The sequence below is a fragment of the Bidens hawaiensis genome, unplaced genomic scaffold, assembly GCF_021521415.1.
Source record: "Bidens hawaiensis isolate Kalapana, Puna unplaced genomic scaffold, B.hawaiensis_p1.1 tig00023393_1, whole genome shotgun sequence".
In the NCBI taxonomy this organism is placed as follows: Eukaryota; Viridiplantae; Streptophyta; class Magnoliopsida; order Asterales; family Asteraceae; genus Bidens; species Bidens hawaiensis.
The window spans coordinates 25,942-53,882 of NW_027493663.1; the positions used below are offsets into that span (position 1 = coordinate 25,942).

Genomic DNA, 27,941 nt, shown 5'->3' on the forward strand with positions numbered 1-27,941 from the left:
ACAGATGATAACGAAACATGTTTAAAGCATGTTTGGATAAAAATAGTCTCATACCGAATTGTAAAACCTTACTACATACTCCTCGAATACCGGGCATATGTCCGGCAACCCGTCAAACGCCAGGTATACATGTTAGTTTGTTAACTTCTTCGTCGGGGTTCCAAATACATTTACTTCAATTTTAACTTTCTTGCACATGAAAATTTATAAATTAAAAAACTAAGAAAGACGAATTAGCATATTACTACATTTCCAAGAGCAAACGAAATAAAAATACAAGTATGGTTTCAGTAAACGAGTATTTATGTTTTGGATAACCGGATCTGATATTATCTAATATCTTGCGCGTTTCATAATCACAATTTGTTTTTCAACTAATTGTATACTTGGTCTCATTTACAAACACCCACTCTTTCAACCCTTTCAAAGTTTCACTCGTTTGTCTCATAATATCTTCTAGTGAGTGTGAAAGCTGAAAGCCTGTTTGTCGAAGTCATGGCTTCCCTTTCAACTTTGCATTTTCACCATTTCCGTAGTGCATACATAGTCTATGTTATGACTAGAGTTTCAAAACTCTAATCCTTTTGAAACACAAGTGCATATGTGTGGGACAGTGGGACCCGTGTCCATAACTATTTTACAACCATTATCTCGTCTACTAGTGTCGGTCTTCCAACAAATCATTTCTTTTCCGTGGACACTTCATGTTTTCTGGTTGGCTCAACTTAAAAAAAATGTTTCTATTTTTTTTTAATTTGGTTGGTTTTCGTCAGGTGCTCAATTTCATCCACTTTTATGAATATTCGGACCGGACTTTTACCGGTTCTAAAAGATAACAAACTGAATCGCCTAATTGTACTAGTTTGTCGGCCAGTTTTGGTTTGAGTGTTTGACTGACTTCATATTTTTATCTCAAATCAATGAAACCGGTCAGCTTGTTTCGATTTGAACATTCAGTGAGTTCCAACGGTTAATGAACGTCTACTTTATAAATAGTTTACTTTAAAACTTATTGTCAGAATGGTATATTGGACAGATGGAGGATGCATTAGCACACAATAAGAGCATTCTCAGCCCGTTACTCATCCTTATCTTTATAATTGCACTAAAAAACATTACATTTTTTCTCCTGTTTAATTAAATAATATTCTTTTACATCTTTATCATTACAGTTTTTTCTATCCTCTACCCACAACCAATTCAACAAATATTAAAAAATAAATAAAATTTATAAAAAATCACTAATCTTTCTTTCTCCATCCTATAATTTACACTCACAACTACTATAACTTATAAATCTCTCTCACATATATTCGGAGAATAGGTTGAAAATACTCTTACGGAGAGTTTGATGAGTGGGAGTGAGCAAATTGCCATGAATCTGCTTTTAGCTCCACTTTCTTGCTTGTTTGATCTACTTATGGTATATATATTTTATTTATTTTTAAAATAATTTACTTAAATAGGCTTTTAAGAAAGATTGATGGATAAATGATCCCTTTGGTCAAATAGTCAAAGGTGAAAAGAAAGTAATTTACATAAATTTAACAGAAAACCCAATTGAAGTAAGTCTTACACTTCAGATTTTTTACAGAATCGAAATCAGTTACTTTTAAACCTTAGTATCAAAATGTGTTATTTGGACCAAACAACATTTACCATATGTATAATTCGCTATAATAACAACATCCTCATGTGCAAGACACACGGGGTCTTTTCTTGTTAAAGATAAACATACATCATTTTTAGATCCTGTAAGTGTTACAAAAGTGAAAGCCATCGATCCTAAACGGTCAAACTTGTTATTTCTTAAAGCTAGGCCCAAACCTGTTACTTTTAGTAAATCACATGGACCATTTGCGTAAATTAACTCTTATTTTATATAATATTGAAAATTAAACTGTACCAAAAATTAATAAAAAAGTTGATAATAATATGAAAAGTGTTAAAACGTCAGTGAGATGAAATCAGTGCTTGAGGAAAGTTTCTAAATAGCATTAATAAAAAAGTTGATAATAATATGAAAAGTGCTAAAACGTTTGTGAGATGAAATCAGTGCTTGAGGAAAGTTTCTAACTAGCTTTGTTGTGGTGTTGATACGTGAGATGACCACATATATGTTTGTTTGTATATGAAAATAGAAAGGCACAAACAACGTCACTCCACGTGCAAGTCCATGGCGTGAAGAAATAATTTAGATGAGTAACTTAAAAACGTTACAAAGTTAGAATTCGTAATTTACCATAAAATGTGGTTGCCATTTTTATGCAATTAGCATCTCAAATTTGGATCTCCTTTCTTTTTCCTAAAGAAACATAGGATGGTGAGATAGACAAAAGACAGTTTTGTTTTTCTTTGATAAGGTTAGACGGTAATTTCGTCTAAAACTTTAAAAAAACATATGAATATATAGTTAAGAATGACTATAAATTAGTTGATGACTCTTTTTCAAAATCATTAACCATTTATAGATTGTAAGGTTATTTCTAGTCAGACGATATCGTCACCTTACGAGATTGATATAATGAAGACTTTTGATTGGATGAGAATAAATAAAAATTTATTAATCTTAAATCGCCTCATATCAAGTATTCGTCAAAATTAAACGTCTTATAAAATCAAAACATTATGATCATATAAATTTAAACTTACAAATTACTAAAAAGAAAGATTGTAATATCGTATTTGAGTGGACTAAACAAACATACTAGCTTCTCCATATTTATAGTAGCTATGCATTTTGTTTTTTTTATATACAAAACAACGATTAACCTCTGTAAGCCTGTAACTATTATAAATAATATGTTATTCTTATAGGACCGTTGTTAATGATTTTGGCGACATGCCCGATGATCTTTTTGTAAAAGTTATAGAATTCATTCACATAAGAAAATGATAAAAAAATATTGTCTTATATTTTTTTTAAAAAAAAATATATATACCGTCCAAAATAATATCCAACGAAAAGTTAGTCGGTAACTGGGAATATGTTGTGTATACATATAATTGTTGGAAATTTTGTTAAATGAATGGATATTTTATTAGTGAAATATTAATGAAACTCTTAATACGGTGAATTAAAAATAAACTTTTGGGTAAAGTTTTATTTATGTCACTTGATCATATTTATTAGAGTTTATGTCTCAAATTAAGTGAGACCTTTTACTCATCCATGTTTATTGAATAAATTTGCCTAAAGAAAGAGAAGAGAAGTCCTAGAACAAAAGGAAGATCATAAAAAACAAACCACATATATTTCTTTTTCCATGGAATATTGTAGAGAGAAACTCTCTAAACTTCATCTTCATATTATCAAGTTCTAACACACTAAAGTATCCGGTGTAGCCTTGGGCGCGTAGCCTTCCCCAGCAGTACATATTGATTCGGCTATTGTACCCTGGGAGACAGACTCATTATCTAAGTAGAGGCGCGAAATCTGTTTTAAGGGACCCGTGTTGAACACGAATCCTCAGCCACAACCGCCAATATTTTATTTGTTCTTTTATGATAGTCAAGGTGCTTAGTCAAAGACCAAATATGATAAAGACACAAGACGAAGCTATTACATGAAGTACCCGATGAAAACACCATATTCTATCAATTTTGAATATATAAACTTGTATATTATATTTTTTTATTCGATTTTGTAACCGATATTGTACTCGTATATTTCCCATTACTAACGAGAGTATCGTTAGTGTTTATTATTTTATTTTTTAAATAAAAATTGACCCATATTCCTACCATAATTGGGTAAATCTGAAGGTTCAGTTACTAATAACCATGGGTAAATGCAGGTAAACTTCTTGAACATGTCACATGTGGTGACTCATATTTGTAAAAGGAATTGATTTGAAAAGGAAATGTGTATAGAAAAATTTGGAAACAGGAAACTTGAGATCCATGGAATGATGAAATCAAGGATTAAAGAATGCATGTGGTAAATGGTTATGTACATAAACATGTATGGCATATGCTTGTAGATCAAGGAATTGATTTTTTTTAAAAGAAATATTTAAATAATTAAGAAAAATAGTATTAATAAAGAGGAAAGTAGCAAAATGATTGGAGTAAAAGTGAAGAGAAACAGAGCTCACATGACAAGGGTTGAATAATGTGAAATAGTCAAAAGAAAAGATAAATTCCCTAACCACTTGTTCATGTTCATCTGTAACTTTATTACTAATGCTTCTTTTTATCATATATACTTTTAAGGTATTATCAACAACATTTTGTTAGACCCTTTTTTCTCTTTTGCATATAGAAATGTGAGAAGCGAGAATATAATAGGTAAACAGTTGAAAAGCAGAAAAACATACATCATAATAGTGTCACTTACCTATATTCCAACATAGATGCATATTGACAATGCACAATACAGCATTGTTGTGATAAAGACAGTCATGTAATTATTTGTCTAAGAAATTATGCTCCAGTTGGAAAACATTTAATGATTAAAGAAATCGTATGTATTTCTAGTTATTATAATGATGGGTCGGATCTAACAACATCCAAGTAATTACTCGCGTACTAATAATAAGAGCAAACATCAAACTAAATATGATGCGGATAAAACCCAGTCTATCATCTGGATCAGCTTGGTCCTAACAGCAACTTACTAGGGAAAGGCCAATCTAAGCTCGAGGCAAAATAAATTGTTTCGTGCATTAAGTATACTATAACCCATGTGTGTAAATACTCCGCAAACACTCAAAGGTCTAAGTTCATACTTGCTACTTTACATTTCCTAATGAGTGTTTGACACAAATGACCAGGTTAGCTAACGCTTGTACCTCATAGAGTAGTCGTCGTAAACGTATCAACCAAAGCTATAATGGAAGACAACTTCAAATAACCTGCAATAAATCCTATTATCTTCGCTCTACTAACTATAAACATTCTACTTACTCTAACAAGGGAGTCTGCCACAAAATAAATGCCCTTGACGATGCTTAGGGTGATATATTCCGAAGGATCATGCAAAGTCTCACATACACAATACATTCAAAATTATAGTGATGACCTCGTTCTTACATTATTAACGCCATCCATAAAAACATGATTTTTAAAAATCACATAAAGTAACTAACGAGTAATGACAATACGAATGGTTTGACATAAGTTACGTAACTAATAACTTAAGTTAATTAAATTGCCGTATAAGCAATTTCATATCCCCTAGTTCTCATGAAATAACGAAAATTCAAAAAATTTCTTGTTTTAACATATAATGTAAGAGACTCTCATTCAATTAACTTTAAATTGAAAAGAAGTAAGGTGAAATGGTGAATCATAATGTTATGTGTTTTTGTCTTTGTTCCAACTCCAAAAAAAAAAATACTACTCTTTCATATGTTATAGTGGGGGATCTAGACCAAAATCTCAGGAACAACTTTCAAAAAAATTCTATTTACAGTATTTCATGCAATATAAATGGATTTTTTTTACCATTTTTCATAAAATAACCACTTTTTTTTTGCCGTATTTCATACAATAACCGAAAATTTTTCTTACTGTATTTCATACAATAATTTTTTTGAACTTGGTGTTAGACCAATATCATTGTTTTCTTGGAATTTTCGTTTAAAAAGATTGCTAATAAGATTTTACCGTTTCATCTTCCAAGTTCCTAATTTTAATAAACCCATAATCAATTTCAATTTACACATAAACCCTAAATCTCTAATCAATTCCAATCTAGATATAAACCCCAAATTTCTAATCAATTCCAAATTCCAGTTTACATTATCCAAATATCCAATAAACCATAATCAATCATTCAAATATTCAGTTGCCCATAAACAATTCCAAATTAACAATTTATATAAACAAAATAACAATTACAATTTTAGATAAAAATAGAAGAACACCTAAATTGAACAAGTAGAAGTCAAACTATAGAAGAGGGACTGAGGGAACATCAGATGTCGGCTACTCGTCTGTAGGGTGGAGGTCCTATTACCAAAGGAGGGCAGCAGAAGCTCAGGGAAGTGTAGGTTGGAAGCAACGGCTGAATGAAACTTTGTTTTGTTGAATGTTGATGTCCGGCCTAAACCAAGCGTCCAAGAATCAGGGAACAACGAATAATTTTTGGTTTGGGCATTAATTTGATTGGACTTTAATTGATTTTAGCTTTTAATCTGGATGGACTTTATATACAAATAATGGTAACGTTATATTTTTTCAGGGGTAACGAAATATGAAAACCGACCAAAAGATTAATAAATTTGCACTACCGACGAAAAGTTGAGAGACAGCAGATGCTACCCCTGTTTACAAGCTAGGTACGCCCATGATATGTTGTGTTTTTTATGTGCCACTATTTTTTATTTATGTTTTCATTTATAATCCTCTTTTCCTTTTCATCAAATAAAGAATCTCTGTATTTTCGTAATTTTGCATTAACTTAACTAAACGTAACGTGGGTACCAGAAAAAAGAAAAAAAAAAGAAGAAAAGTTGAAAGTAGTCAGTCTACATAAAAAAATAATAGTTTACTTTAAAAAAAATGAATTAATGGTGTAGGTGGCCTTTTGAACCATAATCTTCTCTCCTCATGGTCTTCAACTAACGATGTCACATTTTTAAAGGGTGTACGTTTCATTATTCATGCTTCGTTATGTGAGCATCACAATTCTTTATTCCATATTTTTCAACCATGAAAAAGTTATCTTACCCTAGATAATATAAGATTGATACTGTAGAATAATAAAAAAGAGGCATTTTCTCAAATATGAGTCTTTTTCTTAGATAGTTAAAAGTGTGAAATATGTTTCATCAAAATTACTGCATTTACCAAAGCCGCTTACAAGACAAAAAAACATTGTACTTCAAATACAAATCAACTTTCATTAAACTCACATAGGAATGTTGACAAAGATTAAACTAAATTGAACTCACATAGGAATGTTGACAAAGATTAAACTAAATTGTATAAATAGGTTTTTTCTTTTAATTTAACGAGCAAAATCTATTAGTTAGAAACAATCAAAATAAATGATAATCAAATATTATTAAAAAAATTATCAGATAGAAGCTTACTATAAACTTCTTCACCATGCGTAAGGATACCGCCAATGGCGCTGCTGTGGGTGACACATTGCTCCTCGTGGCACCTCATTACCATGTCGAACCTTATAGGGTTGTGCTGATGCTAGACTGTCGCTATCTAGTCAAAAAAACAATTAATTCAGGGTCCTAATCACCTAAGCAAACTAGGGTAAGTAGGGTGTCGAACCACGAGGAGTATGTGGTCAGTGTGCAGTGAAAATGATTCCTAACATTATGAAGTGATTCAATTAACAAAGTGCTGATCACACTAGCAAACAGTTTGGTTTTAATATTGATTAAACAAGTAAACAACTTCCGAACAATTAACAAAGACAAGTCACACCCAGGAGTTCAAGCAAGTAAGCAAACAGCTATCTCATGAAACTTAACATATTAACAATCGATGATCAACACAGACTGACTAACTAGATAAACCTTAGGCATCCACGCTCGCTAGCACACGACACTGGTTATCAAACGGCCCCTGCCAGTGTGACTCAACTAAGGGCAAACGTATGCTTCATCATATTCAACTAGTCAAAACAATCCTATAAGCAATTATCATAGCAACTGGCACAATAACCGTTTTGATCGAAATAAACTAAACTGACTTAGTGCACAATAATACTAGACATCAATACTCATAGATTAATCAAAGATGGTTACAAATAATTCGTTCTTAATACATGAGAAAAACTGAAAGATACAATACTCTACATCCCAGGCATGACTCGAAGAATCTAGCCGCGTCTCGGCATCTCTCGGGCTTCGGTTATGATGTGGTAGAACATGTATGATGCCTTGAGATGATTGGAAGTGATGGTGGCCCTCCTTACTGCTCTGAAAATCACCTGGAAAGTGAATTATCGTGTCTAGGGTCGTCAAAATGAAATATAAACTCAAACCCTAACTTTCACGATTCTAGGGACCATCGCGAAGGGCGATGGTCTCCTCTCCTGGTCCATCGCGCTACGCGATGGACCAAAAGTCAACGCAATGTAAATCTTTTACAGGGCATCGCGTAGCGCGATGCCCCACCTTCAACACCCATCGCGCTACGCGATAGGTCCCTTCACTCAGCCGGTCCAATTAAATGTAAGGATATGGATGTTTCCGGGGCTGTTTTTGCTATCAAAAACGATGGGGATTCAATCCCGAGGCTTGGTTCTTGTGTCTTCTTCCTTCCCTAGCCGACAAAACCTTCAAACCCTAAGCCGAAAAAAGATTTTTGCTCCTCCGTTGCTGCAGTGTTTCCTGCGATCGGCTGCCGTCCAGCAGCTAGGGTTTTTTTATTTTTTATATATTATAATATAATGTAATATTTGGGCCTCCATGATGCATACGGGCTGGGCCTTGAGTTGTTTACTTGAAAACGTATGCGTAAAAGGCTCGTAAACCACTCCAAAAGCTCGGTTTCTTTATTTCTTTCACCCAAAACCTACAACATGAATAAAATTATGTAAAAGCTATCTAAAACGAGTTAAAACATATAAAATATAATATAATACGTAGATAAAACGTGCGGAAAATACGTGTGTTATACAACACATCACCCCCATCCCCACACTTGAGGTTGACATTGTCCTCAATGTTAAAATAATAAAATAATTAATAACCATTTGAGGGACGGGGTTGAACTGACAGTTTGACCAGTTAAAAACTCGGGGAACAAATGTGATGAGCTAAAGCAAATTATACAATTACATTTCTAAAAACTAAAATAAAAATAACAAAATAGTTTATGAAACTGAAATCACCTGATAACAATGACAACGCAATGCTAAACTCGGCCCACAACTCTCAACACACTCGTGACACACGTCTCCACCACTGACCAATACTGTCTAACCAAATCTGCACAAATCTCGAAACATGTATTAGCAACCACTCACAAGTATAAAACTTAGGTCTTTTGAGAGTTAATATCATTATTATATTATAAAAGTCATTACCAAGCCGAGTTAGTCAGTTTCATAAAAAATTTGGTTAATCAATTAAAAATAATAAAAGACCTAACTCACTTTCGTAGGAATCACGGTTGCATTTAGCGTACGCAACAAGCCCTTTGAACCCCCCGGTAGCCCGGGTGGACGAGTGAGTTCTCGTGAGGGTTTATAGTGAACACACCCACAAAGTTCCAAAAGCAACACAAACATATAAACAAATATATACAAATATACAGATCAAATACAGCAAACAAACATCACAAGATATATACAACTGTTACCCAACCGGTTACCCATACATGTTTTCCCAAATAGAATATAATATTATACAGACCATATGAATAAAAACAAAATAAATGGAAAAACAGCCCAAAAATGGTAACCGGCGTCTGCTGAACTCCTGTCTAATCACCTTCTGCTGGGTCAGGCCGATCAGCTGCCTGACCCGACCCTGACGCCTCCGCCTGATCTCCAGCCTGCTGATGTGTCTGTAAAGATGCTGGGATCGGTACCTGCAGATGAGTAAATAATATACGGAAATAGTCATCCTGGCGGGCCATGTGGGCCCGTATCTCCATCTGCTGCTGATGTATGCTCTCTAGTGTGACTAGCGGCTGCGGCTGCTGTGGCTGGCGAAGAGGATGCTGCTGCTGGGGTCTCATGATGTGGGGGACATAGGCGGGCTGTCGGCGCGTAGGAATGCCCATCTGGAGAGCGACAGCCGCGTCTGTCCCCGGAGGTGGTGGTGCCTGAGGACCCTGTTGGACCGGGACGAGCATAGGTGGAACATGAAGCTCACAGTACCCCGCCTTCCGGGCATCCTCCAAATGATACCGGGTCGAAGCAAGCCCTGGGATAAAATAGTCATGGGGATAGCGATCAAACACCCCCAGGTGCTCTGCAATAAGAGTGATGTATGGACCCATAGATAACTGGGCTGACAGGCCCTGCCACCCACGGCTCCGGGAGAACGACGCAAGAAGCAACGTCGCTATGTTGGCCTCCCGGCCGGTGATCATCGATAGAAAACAAAAAAGATCGATGTTGCTGCACTTCTCATGGCCCGAATGACGGCCCACGATAGAGCAAGCAACAACGCGGTGAAGGTATTGGTGGACGGGGTCCCAAATGGACGACTCGACAATGGAGCTCGAGTGGGCCCTGTCCGCTATCGTGGCCCAAAACTGGCCCAACTGGGCCTCTATCAGCCAAAACTCCCAATCGGTCTGCGGTCGGAGAGTATACCCCAGACGATCGTAAGGAACGCCGGGGTCAGCACCTTCTCGGCGGTGTAAAAGCCGGTGGCCACGGCAAACTGGGGTACAGACATCTCGTATGTCCGTCGACCAAGGGCAAATGACACCGCATGGGGCTCGGAGAAATTGGTGGGCACATGTCTAAATGTGGAAAAGAACTCACGTGTGAGCTCGACGTACTGTGCCGAGCCCCCCGTGAGGACCTGAACCCACCGATCTCTCAGCATAGCCCGGACGTCCACCTCTCGACCCACTGCGGATAGCAGTGCCCAACCGATCATCCTATGTCAAAACAGCTGCATCACCGCGAAACGGCGATAAAAGCTCTACTCCTCCGACAAAGGAGCAAATCAGAGAATAATGTGCGGGATCTGGTGGCCGTCCCCCATGATCGACTCCCGAACCGTATCGGGAGTGATCGAGATCTCATCCCCACCTGATAACCCGTGGTGGACGCACCACGGGCTGCGGGGGCTCTGGAGCGCCTCTCGGTCAGGCTACGGGACCGCGTCGTCCCGCACCGGCTGGCATCTGTCGCTTGCGCCCGGGGGCGCCTGATGAAGATCCTGGAACGTTTGTCATGCTGCACGACAGAGATAGAATATCAATATAAGACACAAAAAAAGAGAAAAATTCGGGATATCCTATTTACATCTAAAATAAATCCAGGTATCTCCGCCCGAATGGAGATTGAGTACGGGCGGAAAACCTAAATACGATTAACGATCAAAAATACCGAAACAAGACACGACACGAACTCGAACAAAACTGACTCGAATGACACGAAAACAGACACACTGACAACTGTCTCGAAAAAAGTGCAACGTAACAAACACGACTCGGGACTCACAAAATCGGGCGAATCGGGTCTCGAAATCCATTTATATTATTATAATATTATTATATTAAATTATTATGTTATATTAAAATATTATTAATATAACATAATAATAATTCCTTTGGATAGAGGTACGGTGTGCCTACATCCCACCATCCCCAAACCCTACCTATAGCTTTGCTGTCGGTAGGATTTTACTGGGTATGATTGATTGATTGATTGATTGATTAAAATATTATTAAAACTATAGATTAATTCACATTATTATTATTATTATTATTATTATTATTATTATTATTATTATTATTATTATTATTATTATTATTATTATTATTATTAGTAGTAGTAGTAGTAGTAGGTAAAATTTTTTTTAAAATTTTTATATTAGATTTTATATTCTTATAATATTAAATTATATTAATATATTAGAAAAATATTATTAATATTATTATTAGTATTACTTACAACATTAAAATATTATTATTATGATATGATATTATATATATTAGATATTAAAATTAAGTTTTATAATTTTTATATTAAAATAATATTATAATATTAAAATAATATTAAAATTTTAAAATTTTTATTTTTCTTAGTTTCAACACCCGACCCAACACAACATTTAAATATAACCCGAGACGAAATCTCCCACCAAAAATCAATCCGCCAAAACCCGGCAACCAAACCAATATTTCGAACCAAGTCCCGACAACCAAGACAAACCACTACCCAAATCAACATCAAACCCGACACCCGACAATCAAAATAAACAGCAATTCCAAATCAAAAATCAACAGAAATATAAACGATTATACTTACCTTGGAACTCGGAAATCAAATCAAATAAGAAATGGTGGCGATGACTGAGGCAGTAGTGGTGGTAAAAAGATGGAGAGACGGTGAGCGGTAGGTGACTGGTGCTAGTGAGAACGGCGATGGTAAGAGAGAGAGAGAGGCGTTGAATGGTGGTGGTTGGCCGGAGAAGATGATGATGGTGGTGCAGCGGTGGTCGGCGATGGTGGTGAGAGGATGATGATGATAAATGAGAGATGATCGATTATGATCGGTGGTGGTTGATGGTGGCCGGAGAGAGAGACGAGGAGAGAGAGAGAGATGAATTGAGATGAGGGACAGGGAAGGACGGTGGTGACGATGGATATATATATATATATATATAATTATAATATATTAAATAAAATAAAAAAATCGGATTATCCACGACCCATCGTGTAACGCGATGTGTCAGGCAAGCATGGGTCGCGCTACGCGACCCAATTTGGATCAATGTAGGGTTTAGCCATCATCGCGTAGCACGATGGTGGCTGGTCTGACGTCATCGCGATGACGACAGACGTCTGAGATGTCTCAGCAACCATCGTGTAGCGCGATGGTTAGCTGTCCAGGGCCATCGCGTAGCGCGATGGTCCCCAGTGAACAGAAAGTTTTTGCCATTTTTGCGTCTGGCATTTTCCGACCCGGTCACTTTTCGACATCCTGACATAACCCTGAACACGTTTCCGAAGTCGAAGTTTGCAATGCGTACCTAGATTGATGTGAAATTGACCAAATGCTTACCGAACCTCCATGATGCACACTTCACCAAAAGCCTCCCCACACTTGGGATTTGCTACACATAACTCGAGACAAAAGTCAAACAACGACTCAACAAAAAGAAAATAAAATGGAACACACTTACAAACCCCGGGTTGCCTCCCGATCAGCACTGAATTGCGTGTCTACAGCTCGACAATGCCTCACATGCTTCAATTATCCTCATAAACCGATGACGTCACAATGAAGCTGACTGATTCTTTGTCCATCTTGTGAATATCATCCATCTCTAAGTATGGCTTCAACCTATTGCCATTTACCACTTGCCGAATGTGGTCGTCGAAATCCTCGATCTCAAATTGCCCATGATTACCAACTCCAACAATCAAGAACGGGCCCGTCCATTTACTCTTCAACTTTCCCGGGAAAATCTCCATCCTAGTGTTGTATAACCATACCTTTTGACCAATCTCAAAGCTTTTCAACCGAATCTTCGCGGCATGAACTTTCTTCATTTTCGCCTTGTAAGCCGATGCACACTCATACACTTCATCCCACAACTCCTCGATCTCGCACAACGCTAATTTCCTAGCTTTACCTGCATCATCATAGCTAGTATTAACTTCCTTAGTAGCCCAATAAGCACGTTGTGCAATCTCAACTGGTAAATGGCAATCCTTTCCATACACAAGTCTATATGGTGTGGTTCCAATCGGCGTTTTAAAAGCGGTTCGGTAGGCCCATAAGGCATCGGTCAACTTAGTTGACTAATCCTTTCGGTCCGTCCGAACGGTTTTCTGTAAAATCTGTTTAATCTGCCAGTTTGAAACCTCAACTTGTCCACTCGCTTGTGGATGGTAAGGCATTGCAATTCTATGATCCACACCATATATTTTAAGCAACTTTCCAAATTAAAAATTTTTAAAATGAGAACCCCCGTCACTAATAATAGTTCGGGGAATTCCAAACCTTGAAAAAATGTTGCTTTGTACAAAATTACAAACTACAGAGTGATCATTTGTCATAGTAGCTATCGCATCAACCCATTTAGACACGTAATCGACAGCCACTAGGATATATAAGTTACTGTACGAGTTCAGGAATGGGCCCATGAAATCGATCCCCCACACATCAAATATATCAATTACTAGGATCAGTTTCAAGGGCATCTCATCCCTCTTGGAGATACTCCCGAGTTGTTGACATTTCAAACAACATGTCGCGAACTCGTGAGCGTCCCGAAACAGTGTTGGCCAATAAAAACCACTAGTCAACACTTTTCTAGCGGTTTTATGTCCGCTAAAATGACCACCGCACGCGAACGAATGCGCATGCTCCAACACTAATCTAACATCCTCCTCAGGTATGCATCGCCTAATCATCTAATCAGCTCCAATCATGAACAGATCGGGGTCGTCCCAAATATACTGCTTCGTCTGTGACACCAAATGTTTCTTCTTCATCCTTGGCCAGTGTTCAGGAAAATCACCTGCAACTTTAAAATTGACAATATGCGCAAACCAAGGGTTTTGAGAAACCGCCAAAATCTGTTCGTCGGGGAAAGACTCATAATTTCAAAAGGCAATTTCCAGTCAGGTGATTGCAAAATCGGGGCTTCCAATAACTTCTGTTTCAGAATGTCGAAGGCCTTAGCACATTCCTCATTAAAATCAAATGGGGCATCCTTTAACAATATGTTACATAAGGGTTTGGTGATGTCACTAAAACCCTTAATAAACCTTCTGTAAAACCCGGCGTGCCCTAGGAAAGATTTAATGCCTTTGACATTTTTGGGATGAGGTAGGGTGGAAATAACTTGAACCTTGGCTCGGTCCACCTCGATCCCACGACTTGACACAACATGGCCCAAAACAATCCCTTCCTGGACCATAAAATGACTCTTCTCCTAGCTAAGAACCAAATTTGTTTCAACACATCTTTCTAGAACTCTTTCAAGATGATGTAAACAAGATTCAAAAGATGTGCCGAAGATTGAGAAATCATCCATGAAGATTTCTAAAGACTCCCCCACCATATCGGAAAAAATACTCATCATGCACCTTTGAAAGATGGCGGGGGCGTTACACAGTCCGAATGGAATTCGCCTGAATGCGAAAGTACCATACGGGCATGTGAACGTAGTCTTTTCCTGATCTTCAGGATGAATAGCTATCTGGTTATAACCTGAATAACCATCTAAAAAACAATAGAATTTTTGACCTGATAGTTTTTCCACAATCTGATCGATAAACGGAAGCGGAAAGTGATCTTTCGATGTTGCCGCGTTCAGTTTTCGATAATCAATGCAAATACTCCACCCGGTTACCGGCCGGGTGGCAACCTCGTTACCTGAGTTGTCCTTGACGACTTGGATGCTCGCCTTCTTTGGGACTGTCTGAGTCAGGCTCACCCATGTGCTGTCTGAAATGGCAAAAATAATTCCAGCATCGAGCCACTTCAGCGCCTCCTTCTTCACAACTTCCTGCATGTTCGGGTTCAACCGTCTCTGTGCATCATGCGCGGGTTTCACATCTGGATCTGTCAAAATTTTGTGCATAACTATCGAGGGATTAATCCCTTTCAGATCCGCGATGGTCCACCCGATCGCCTCCTTATTCGCAACCAGCACCTTTAGTAAAGCAGATTCCTGTTCCAAAGACAAGTTAAAAGCTATAATAACAGGCAATGTATCATTCTTACCCAAAAACGCGTATTTCAGATGCCTCGGTAGCTCCTCCATCTCGACTTTCTGTGCTTCATGTAAATATGGTTTCAACCATGTATCAATCTTTTCGGGAAGCGGTTCCACCTGAACCGACCACGTGGGTCGATCTCTCCGTAAAGCAGCAATCTCCAGCTTCTTTTCCTCCTCTTCCAGCTTCTTATCAGTTTCACCTGTAATCTGTCAAACACAAAACACGTCTCCGTTGTGCCATCCGTGTCTACGACCGAGTCGTATAACGGAATGCACTCGTCAATAATGTCCGCCATTTAGCATTCATCATCAATCGGAGAATTATTTACATGTGTGAAAACATTAAGTCTAAGCTTATGGTTCCCAAATGCCACGTCTACAGTACCGGTTCGACAATCGATTTTGGCATTTGCGGTGGCCAAAAATGGCCTACCGAGGATAATCGTGGGCTGTTTGGTTCTCTCACCCGAAACATAATCGAGAAACAAAAATTCAACTGGATAGTAAAAATCTTCCACCTTAACGATCACGTCATGTAACATTTCCTGGGGAAGTTTCGGTGTCTGGTCCGCGAGACCAACCGTGGTCGCGGCTGCCCAAAGCGGACCGAAGTCATACTGATCGTACAGACTTCCCGGGAGGATGCTAATGCTAGCTCCAAGGTCTAGGAGTGCCCGTGTCATTTTAAAATCACTCACCTGAATGGATATAATGGGCGTTCCCGGATCTTATAGCTTAGGTGGAAGAGCACCCGAAAGAATTGCACTCACATTAGCTGTTAAATCAATCTGTTTATGGATCTTTCAGTTCCGTTTCTGTGTGCACAAATCTTTCAAGTACTTAGCATAGGGGGGAACTTGTTTTATGGCATCTAAAAGAGGAATGTTAATTTTAACCTCTCTAAATGTTTACCACATTTCTTCCTGCTGTGGGCCCCGTTTAGATGCCATCTTCGCCTTCGATGGTGACAACAAGGCATCGGGATAGGGGACGGTTTTAGCCTTCCCCGTATCCTTAGGATTGTTGTTATCATCCTTCAGAACCGGTTCGTTTATTTTAATTTCACTTTTATTATTTTCAATTAAAACTGGTTCTGGTTCGTCATCACTGACGACTGTCTCATCAATATCTTCCACCACCCCCATCAACCCGAGATGGTGGACCCCCAACCTTATTATTATACTTTTTCCCATTTCTTAAAATACTTACCTGATTGACGTGCTTCTTCGAACTCGAACTCAAACTCGAACTGAGGTGCTGCGGATTCACTGTGGTATCACTCGGTAACAGACCCGCGGTTTTCTGCAACTTTGCCATGTCTCTGCGAGTTGACCAATCTGTTTTGACATTGCTTCTGCTGACTTGTCTCTCAACTCGAACTGTCTCTGCGTTTCCTTCTGATTATCAGTCACGACCTTCAACAACGCATCTAACTTTGAATGTATTGACTCATCTGAATTTCCCGAACTACCCTTCTGATGGTCCTGATTCTGATTACCTGACGAACTGTTACCCCTGTAACCATCTCTGTTATATCCCCGACTGTTACTCTGACTATACGAACCACCCTGACGGTAGCTATTCTGCTGTCGGTTCTGATTGGACCCCTGAAAGTTCGGGTTCGACTGATTCGACGCGTTCCCGTATTTGAAATTCGGGTGATTCCTTAGGCCCGGGTGATAAGTGTTCGAATTGAACCCTTGGTCCGTGGAATCTCCATACGCGTAACTAACTTCCTTCTCGTCGGTATACTCATCATCATCAAACCTGGGGCAGTTTTCTGTCTTATGCCCTAATTCTCCACAATCTGCACATACCGGGAATTTTACCCCGACTTTACCAACCTCTTTCTTCCTCTCCTTTCGATAACCCGCGATTTCTCGTTCCAACTCTGCAATTCTATCTGACTCGCTCGAGGCTGATTTAACTGACCTGGTAGTCCCAACTTTTCGTCTTCTTTCAGCTGCTGCTTCTGACTTGGAATCCTCACACATAAACTCAAGGAAATCCCAATCATCCTCTTCTGGTTGGTTCAACAACATCCCATTACATGACGATTTCAAATACTTTCTGGCCTCGTAAGTCAACCCGTCAACAAAACACTTCACTAACTCCCACAACTCAATCTAATGGTGCGGGCATTTCCTGATCATCTCCTTATAACGAATAAATGCCTCGTGAAATAACTCACCCGGTGACTGTGAAAAATGTCGAATCTCCATTCGGGCTTCGTTAGTCTTCGACTGCAAATAATACTCGTTAAGGAAAACTTGCTGCATCTCGGCCCAGCTCTCAATACTGTGCATCGGTAGCGAGTTGAACCAGTGTTTTGTCTTGTCTTTTAATGAAAACTGGAACAACCGCAACCGAACCTCATCCTAACCATAAGTACCATCACCAATAGACCCGCAAATAGCTGAAAAATCTGATAAGTGTGAATACGGGTCTTCTAATCCCAGTCCGTGAAAATGGGGAACTATGTTGATGTAGGACGGATGGGATTTAAATGCTGGTTGTCCCTGAACACGCACCTGTGGGACAATCGGTGATGCACCATCTGAAATAGCCGGTCTGAATCGACTGTTAACACCCTAAACCGGAGGCCTGTAATTCCTTTGTCTAGCCCTCGGTTCCTCAAAAAGCTCCCCGATTAACCTGAATCGGCTGTCTCTGTTCTTCCCCATATCTTCCTATACCATCCCTGTCTCAGTTTCTGTTCGTCCACCTGTCACCTCTCACCCTAACCGGTTCCTAAACCTCTCCAACCTCTTCAAACTCTTCAATCCGAATACCCTGATCTGCATTTCTTGGCTCTTATTCCTCTTCATCCCCCTCTTCTTCGTCTTCAGTGTGAATACTGACATGATCAAAATCTCGAATAATCGGTTGTCGGTGACGAGGGGTATTGTTCGGGGCTGATGGTCCGGGTCTGTCATGGTTTCAGTTTCGGTTTCTGGATTGTCGGGCCAAATTTTGTGGTGGTGATAGGTCATTATTAACTGGATTTTGATTATTTGGTGGATTCTGTTCGGGTTGGAAACATTCGGGTGGTGGGTTTTGGTTTTGATCCTGGTTCTGGTTCTGACCTTCCATGTCTGACTGTCTGATCTGAGCTCGGTTCTGCCGAGCTAACCGTTCGATTTCTGGCTCGTAAATCAACGGAGACTTTCTTCCTGAATGGCGGGTGTGCATAAACCTGTTACCTGCACAAAGAACACACCCCGCGTAAAATGGGAAAACAAAATAAACTAAACTAAAAATAGAAATAACTAAATTAAACTAATTTAAACAAAGAAATCAATTAACACAAAAACACTAAGCGCACTAACTCCCCGGCAACGGCGCCATTTTGATGCTAGACAGTCGCTATCTAGTCAAAAAAACAATTAATTCAGGGTCCTAATCACCTAAGCAATCTAGGGTAAGTAGGGTGTCGAACCACGAGGAGTATGTGGTCAATGTGCAGTGAAAATGATTCCTAACATTATGAAGTGATTCAATTAACAAAGTGCTGATCACACTAGCAAACAGTTTGGTTTTAATATTGATTAAACAAGTAAACAACTTCCGAACAATTAACAAAGACAAGTCACACCCGGGAGTTCAAGCAAGTAAGCAAACAGCTATCTCATGAAACTTAACATATTAACAATCGATGATCAACACAGACTGACTAACTAGATAAACCTTAGGCATCCACGCTCGCACACGACACTGGTTATCAAACGGCCCCTGCCAGTGTGACTCAACTAAGGGCAAACGTATGCTTCATCATATTCAACTAGTCAAAACAATCCTATAAGCAATTATCATAGCAACTGGCACAATAACCGTTTTGATCGAAATAAACTAAACTGACTTAGTGCACAATAATACTAGACATCAATACTCATAGATTAATCAAAGATGGTTACAAATAATTCGTTCTTAATACATGAGAAAAACTGAAAGATACAATACTCTATATCCCAGGCATGACTCGAAGAATCTAGCCGCGTCTCGGCATCTCTCGGGCTTCGGTTATGATGTGGTAGAACATGTATGATGCCTTGAGATGATTGGAAGTGATGGTGGCCCTCCTTACTGCTCTGAAAATCACCTGGAAAGTGAATTATCGTGTCTAGGGTCGTCAAAATGAAATATAAACTCAAACCCTAACTTTCACGATTCTAGGGACCATCGCGAAGGGCGATGGTCTCCTCTCCTGGTCCATCGCGTTACGCGATGGACCAAAAGTCAATGCAATGTAAATCTTGTACAGGGCATCGCGTAGCGCGATGCCCCACCTTCAACACCCATCGCGCTACGCGATAGGTCCCTTCACTCAGCAGGTCCAATTAAATGCCTCGGTTCGCGTGCTGGACATCCCGGGTCTTCATTCCATGCTCGTACAGGTCCAAATTAAGCGCGTTAAGTACCTGTGATCTGAAACACAATAAACATGTATGAAGTACCAAAGTTCCTAAACTAAACGAGTAAAACGACCAAATTTGCATACTAAAATACGTACAAATAAACCGAACATCAGCGAAAGGTAATTATCTGTGAAAATTTGTCACCAAACTGAAGTTTTCCAATGAGAGGATACCGTGAAGTGGAATATTCAGGAAATGTTGTACCTGTGCTTTTGACTTTCTATTTTATGAATGTTAATATATAAATATTTTATATAAACTAAATACAACCAGCATGTTAACTTTATCCTATTAGATAAATTTTATCAAAACTGATTTGTAATCAATAAAATATCTTTTGAAATGATTCGATAAATAATAATAAACATGTCTTAATAATGTATTCAATTTATTATATTCAAAATTACAAAAGAAAACTAGACTATACGTGAAATAAAAAATGTAATGGAAATAATATATGTGAACTCTAAAGTGTTAAAGAATAAGTAATTTGAAACTATGAAAAACTATGGAGCAAACCAAGGGTTGGTGGTTCGGTGATAGAGACAAAACCTTTTAATCACTTAAAAGGTCATAAGTTAAATGTCTTTCATAAAAAAGAAATTACCCTTTCATAGTCCATTACGGCATTACCTGATAGATAGATATGTTAAGTAAGCTACTTTAAAACGTTATAAAATCATAATAATTTAATACTGCGTTTGTAATTTTCCTTAAAAGATATGCTTAGAACTAAAATAAGTTACTTTCTCCAAATCACAAAGCCTGCAAATATTGGCCTTACCTTGACTTTTGGAAAGAAACATAGGATTGTGAGTTGTTACGTTATAAAATCTTAATTTTCTTTTCTAGTATGATAAAGTTAGGCAATATGGTATAGACAATTCAATTTGTTCGTTAGCTCTTTGAGATCGATACATTAAAAAATAAAAAATAAATAAAAACTTGAATTAAGTCAAGTTTAAACAAGGTTGATTCAAGAGCTCAAGACTAAAAAACAAGTTCATTTAATAAGTGATCACGATAGTAAATTCACGACCCTAAACATTTAATTAGCTGAATAATGTATATAATGTTAACCCACAAGAAGATTGAATAATGTGAATGTTTAAAAGGAAATATTAATTCTATAATCACTTATTCATACTCATTTATAACTTTATAATTAATTTTCATTTTTATCATCTATACTTCCGTTTTTATTATAAACAGTATTTAGTACTTGTTAGAAAACAGTACATGTTAGGTAAAGAATTGAAAAGCAGAAAAGACATCAACATTCATCATATATTCCAACATACGAAAGTGTGTCAGGAAACACAAACTTATCTTGCCAAATGTACAACACAACATTATTTAGATACAGACAGATATGCTATTATCTGGCTAAGAATTCTGGTCCACTTGATTGCATCAAATGTATGTTGCCAAATGTAACACTACTTGAAATAGCAACTTGTATACTCATAAATGTAGCAAAATATTTTAAATAATCATGATCTTGATAAAACCTACTCTCATATAGACATATGGATCACCCAGAGAAAGGTCGATTAAACAAATATAATATCAAAAACTCTTGGTTGCTATTATTAAATTGTGACACATTAAATTAGTTGCTAGTTGCTACTCTCCCTAACTCACGGCTTTTCTTCCGTAACGTTCATGCATTATTTTTTTGTAACATTTTTTTTATTTTGTTTTGCTTTGTAATAAATCTGTCTCTCTCTTTTCATCAAATAAATGACTTCTGTACTAGAATTATCTTTTGTGCAAATGTTTTTAACCATATTCATAAATCATAATAAAATTTGCTTTAACATGATGACATTTTCACATAATCTCAGTATATTCATAAATCAAAATAAAATTTGCTTTAACATGATGACATTTTCACATAATCTCAATATGCTTTAACATTTTGATAAAGGAAGGATGTGATCTATATGGATAATACTCTTACGCACAAATCATCGTTCTTTTTCTATTATTCGGGATTTATTAAATGAGCAACAGTTTAGAAGTGGTAACCATTAAGCATTTTGTTTGATATTTTCTAATTTCCATCATTTTATATAAATAAATGGATTTTAAAAGTGTGTTATAATTAAATCACTCAAATTCAAAAGTGTTTCAATTAAGTCATTATCCTTTCATTTTTCATTTGAACTGATAATTTTTAACATATATTTTGTTGTTTCAATAAAGAAATATTTTTATCTTTTTTTTCATGTTGATGTGAAATGTTGGCATGGTTTTACTTTTATTTTTTAATACAATTAAAGATTTCTTTAATTTTTAAATTTGACTACATATATTACAAATCCTGGTTTCCATATCTTCTTCCTATTGCTTTCTTAACACACAAAAAATCCAATGAGACTTGATTTGAAGATTTAATGACCCGATTTGAAAAAAAATTGCATGATCTAATTAGAACGCTTTTAAAACTTTTATTTTATAGCATTTTCACTTTTAAAAATGCTTGTGAGTTGTGACTTGAATTTGATTCTAATGCCAAATATTTCTTCTAATCAAACAATTGAACAAACATATAATGGGAGATCAGACCAAACAGAAAATTAGACTTCGACTGATTAACTTTCAAACAAACCAACTGCCCCCTTCTAAAAAGCATTTGCTAAGATAGTCTTGCTCAAAACACAAGGTAAAAGCGAGAAGAAAAACGTTTTAACAAAACCAAAAAACAAACAAAATTAAACCAAAATAACCGACTTAAACACATAATAAGTAATTCCGTTGACAAATTACATTTCTATTTCGTTGTCTCACTCAAAAATCAAACCGTAGAATTCAAACTCTAGAATTGAACTGAGGTACACAGCCTAACCAAACAAAAATTGTCAGAACATTTGTTACCAAAGATCAGTAAAACAAAACCTTAGGGTTATTCATACACCAAGGAGATTATTCACACACCAGGAGGGCCTATACGAGTCGTATAGCCTATACGACTCGTATAGGTGTACTGTCAAGTCATTTTCGGTCAGAAGTGTCAGTTTTCATTTATTTGCATCATATAGCCCCTATACGAGCCGTATAGGGCTATACGACTCGTATAGTCTCTATTTAACTCGTATAGTATTTATTTTTTTTAGATTTTTTTAAAATTACAAAATATTAAAATAACATCCGAGTTGTTTACAAAATAGAAACACGTAATTTAAAAGTAAATATTTTGCTATATACATAAAAACATACGAACAACATGAACGTTTTTGGGTAACGACCTTTTATGTGTGGTAACGACGTTTTTGGTTGACGCCCATATGAGTTATAAATATGTTTGGAGCAATAAATAATTACGTTTTGAAATATAACTACCATAAAAATAATTACGTTTGGAGCAAGAAAAACTGATATCTGGCCTGTACGGGGCCGTATACCATCTATACGGCTCGTATAGACCATAAAATAATTATAAATATATGACCAAAGTACAGCTGACATGCTGTCTATATGAGTCGTATAGACCCTATGCGGCTCGTATAGGGTCTATACGAACAAGAATATCTATACGACTCGTATAGACTGCAAAAAGCTGCCACACTGTCACCCTCATATGCATGTTAATAAAAGTTAGGCCTATACGACTCGTATAGGCCCTATACGAGCCGTCTAGCCTTATTCACACACCATGGGGATGGTGTTTGTATATAACAACCCTTTCTAAATCCGAAACTTTGAATTACGTTTGTTTTCAGCCCAAAGCTGACTGAAACCAAACCAGGCATACTTCTAAAAAGAGGTAATAAAAATGGCTTTGAGTCAAGATATGTCGGGTTAACTTTGGACTAAGGCTATTTTTTCCCAAGATAGGTATCACTCATATCAGCAACAGCAACAGCAACAGCAAAGCACAATGTCACCAGAAAAACAGTTAATTTAGTAAGTTTACTTTCATACCAAACAAAAAATGTCTAAAAAAGATGCCCATGTTTTAATGATAAACATGCATAATCCTCTTCCAACAGAGAAAGCACTCAGATGTCTTCACTTGATCTTCTTTTTTGGCCTTAGCTGCAGCCAAAAAAAAATAAAATTATTCATCCATTTATTATCAATATATAATAATCGACAAAAGGCACATAAATAAATTATTTTAAAACATGAACAGAAAGTTGAGAGCGCGATTACCTGGTTGCTGTGACCACACTTCTTCTTCCTGCAGTTTACAGCCCTTGGGTGCAAACGCGCATAACACCTAGGTCAATACAATACATAAGTTAACCGGAATCAAATCATAAAAATGAATCCAAACAAGTTCAAAAGCATTCCATGTATGTAAAACCATACTCAAGTATATATGCATTATTAAAATCTAACCGAATCAAAAATAGATGGCGTCTTCAAAAAACAAAACAAAAAAAATTGAACTAAAAGGCAAGCTTTCGTGATCAGGAGAAATAAAAATCTAAATTTTAGCAAGTAACAAAATCCCAAAAACACTTAAAAAGGTTTACAAAAACAAACCATAAATTCTTAAAAGATCGAGCCTGATGAAAACTGAAAGCAGATATTGTATTTTGTTATTAACTCCCAGTGAGTTTCTTTTAACATTTTTCTGATTAATTCCCCACTTTTATCAAAATTCTTTAAACCAAAATGATAAATTTAAAGACTCAGAATTAATCACCAAGATTATCTTTGAAAAGAAATTCAAATATTTTATGTATAAATAGAAATCGCTGTACCATTAATGTTTTTCGCTAAATCGTGGGTTTCAAAAACTTATCTTTCATACTTCCATAGAAGGGCTCAAGCATACCTTGAAACTTGGAGCTATGTACTTGGATGAAAATCATAACAAAATTGTTATTTAATGCTCTTATATATGGTAAGAGTTTAAGGGGTGAAGGATGAAGCACGAGTAAGGACAAGACGGGTAGTGGCAGCGTTTTGGGTGACACTCGTAATCTCCACAGTCAAACTGGTTTGTTTAGTATCATGCAGTTTTCAAAAAATATAAAAGCATTTTGACTGCATAATACAAAAAGAACAACTTTGATAGTGGTATAACTACAGATCACCCGCAAAACCGTCACCATTCGCCATGCCCTACTCATGATCTTCCTTGCAGATCTTCCTTGCACCCGTTCAGCTCTAACATTATATAAGAGCATTAAATAAAAAATTTGTTTTCATTTTCATCCAAGTACATAACTTAAGTTTCAAGGTAGGTTTAAGCGCTTCTAAGGAATAATGAAATATTAGTTTTTGAAGCCCACCCTTTACCATTTAGCATAAACCATTAATGTGGAGTTGTGGACACGAATTTCCATATTTACATAAAAACAATTTGGGTTCCTTCTCAAAAATAGTCATGGTCGACTAATTGAACAGTTAAATTTATAATTTAAAGTTATAGTTTAAAAAATTTAGTAAAATGAGTAATTAACCACATAAATGGTGTCATGCTAAGACTTGCATATGTTATGCGAGACCTAAGTTCATTCAGGTGGAACTTTACAAGTGAAATAGAGAGGAGTTGATGCTTGATAGATCTGGGGAGTTATATACCTCATAAAGAAGATGTATAAAAATTGTTGTCAAATAGAGGTAATGCACATGAGTATAACCCAAAATTGTTGTTAATACCATAGTATGTAACATAAATGGTAAATCTTCACATCATAAAAATTACCTATTTTAGAGTTTCTGTAAAATACTTGCAAATAAATATAAATAGTAAAGAGAACATAAAAATTTTACAATAGAAACCCTACAACAAGAAGCATAAGAAACAGCTATAATATTGAGGAAAAAAAAACTTATTAATATTATCTAACAAGTACTATTATATTAATACATGCTGAACCAGCATTACAAACGAAAAACTCACTTGCGGCAAATGGTCTTGTCTTGATTGTATTTCCTAGCCAATGCCATCAAAGATGGTTCAATGATTCCTCCCCTCAGCCTCAAAACCAAATGAAGAGTAGATTCTGAGAACACAATAATAAAAGAAGATTAAAAATCAAACATTACAAAAAATAATGAAATTCAATCAAAATATCTTATTGCAATGTACTTCATGCATTCTTTATATAAATAAAAACTTTAAACAAATAATAGTAAAGCAATACTGCTAATAAGCAAAACATAGAACCCTAAAGTAGCATATTGCCCGAAATTAACCAACAATATGGCAAGTGATTAATAACATAATACTAGTTAAATTCATATATGGCAATTATGAAAACAGCAAACCTATGCAGCTAATGCTGAAAAATATTGGGTATCGATCAAGGACAGATATTTGAGATATCAGTTGGTGTATATCGGCAACTTTAAGATCATGCAGAATTTATATATATAGCAATTTAACATTAACAACTAGCAATTAATATACTCTCCTTACTCTCCTACCATAAACTAATTAACCTTTGGAAGCTTACATAACACTAACAATTGTAACAAGTAAGAACTGATTGAAGACTTAAAAGTAGTTAAAACACTAACATTAAACACTAAAAATTGAGAATTACTAAAACTTAAAAAGCTGATATAGTAAAATCGGTGATATATCAGTCGAATATCACCGTTAATTATCGATATTTTACCAATACGACGGATAACCAAAATATCAGCGATATCGACTTCATAGCAGCAAAGGGATGCTACAAGCTCAATTAATAGTTCAAGCCTAACAGAGACAAATTAAACTTCCTAATCACTGAAACTAAAAGAAATAAACCTTTCTGGATGTTGTAATCAGCAAGAGTTCGGCCGTCTTCAAGCTGTTTTCCGGCGAATATCAACCGCTGCTGGTCCGGTGGGATACCTATATGATATGAACAATTGAGAAATATGTTTGAATTAAATAAAGGATAATAATAATAATCGTACCTTCCTTATCCTGGATCTTGGCTTTGACATTGTCGATGGTGTCACTGCTTTCAACCTCTAGGGTTATGGTTTTACCGGTTAGGGTTTTCACGAAGATCTGCATCTTTTTGATAACTGGACTACTGTGGACACCAAACAAGGGTTTTATACTCTGGTTTACCAGATGGGGCCTTTTGGGCCCATTAGACGTTTCAGGCCCAACTATGGTCCGTTTTTTAACCGGTTTTGTCGGATCTTATAGGTTTTTGGTCAGGTCGTCCACGTTTTGACAGGATAATCCGGTGGGTCCGAGTCCGGCCATCCGGGTACGGTTTATCTAAGGAACTGAAATCTGGTTTGTACCCATGGGCTGGGTACACCGGGTCCAGTTTTGGGTAGGGTACACCCGTGTCGGATTCGGAACTGGGTTTTATGCTCGAGTATACTTATATTTTTAGATGGTAGTTTGGTACTAGGATTTAACATCATGCATCCTTTTGTTAAAAACATGTATAATAATAAATTATCATATGAAGTGTAAATGAAATTCAGAGTAGAAAGAATGCATATTGTTTATAAAATGAACGATTGATGCACAATTATAGTTGTATATAGTTTTCAATATTTAAAAATTTACGAGGTTGAATTGACTATGACAATCGTAAATGCATGTTTTGGTCTATCATAGAAGCTACATTTGATTTGAAGAAGTTTTTAGATGATAGTGAAAACTTAACACAAAGTGTATAACTTCGTGATTTTACATAAATAGGTGGTGATAGTAAGTTAATGTCAGACAGAGTATGATGGGTTTCATAAGTTTGTATATTACCAAGGGGTTGCGGAGTGGTAAATAAGCACAAAAATACATTTGGGGTGGTTGTATTCCTAAAATTGAGATTTATCCCATCCAAATGAATTGAAAAAGACATTCATAAGGGGAATGTGCGTGTTTAAAGATGCTTATATGCTTGGATACAAAACCAATTTTAAGTAGTAGACGGTAAAAGCGACATAAATAAAAACACTTATAACTATGTGATATACATAATACAGTTGGCAACTGTTTTATCTTTCTCTCAATACATTTTATTATCTTCAAATCTTCAATACAATGTTGTAAAGAGTTCTACAACACTTTCTTCATGCTTTCGTACTCCCTGGTCCTCTTTCTCCCAGATTTATATTAGTTCTAACTTGATTAAAACCAAAAATAAATCACTAAACTAACAAAAACAATAAAATGGAAAAAAATCAGTTGCATTAAGATTACTCATTATTAATGGATGATTTATAAATGAAAGGCACAGCCCACATAATAATAAATAAATCAAAAAGA

General features: G+C 36.5%; 1 protein-coding gene across 1 annotated transcript; it reads right to left on the bottom strand.

Annotated features, from left to right (window-relative positions):
- Positions 1–23,629: 23,629 nt before the first annotated feature.
- LOC143567351 (ubiquitin-ribosomal protein eL40 fusion protein) lies at positions 23,630–26,726 on the bottom strand. Its single transcript, XM_077053797.1, has 5 exons — positions 26,624–26,726; positions 26,472–26,558; positions 25,617–25,719; positions 23,912–23,978; positions 23,630–23,794 (listed from the first exon to the last, which is right to left on the bottom strand). Exons 1-5 carry the CDS (start codon positions 26,724–26,726, stop codon positions 23,768–23,770), a joined length of 387 nt encoding a protein of 128 aa, XP_076909912.1. The 3' UTR covers positions 23,630–23,767.
- Positions 26,727–27,941: the final 1,215 nt, after the last annotated feature.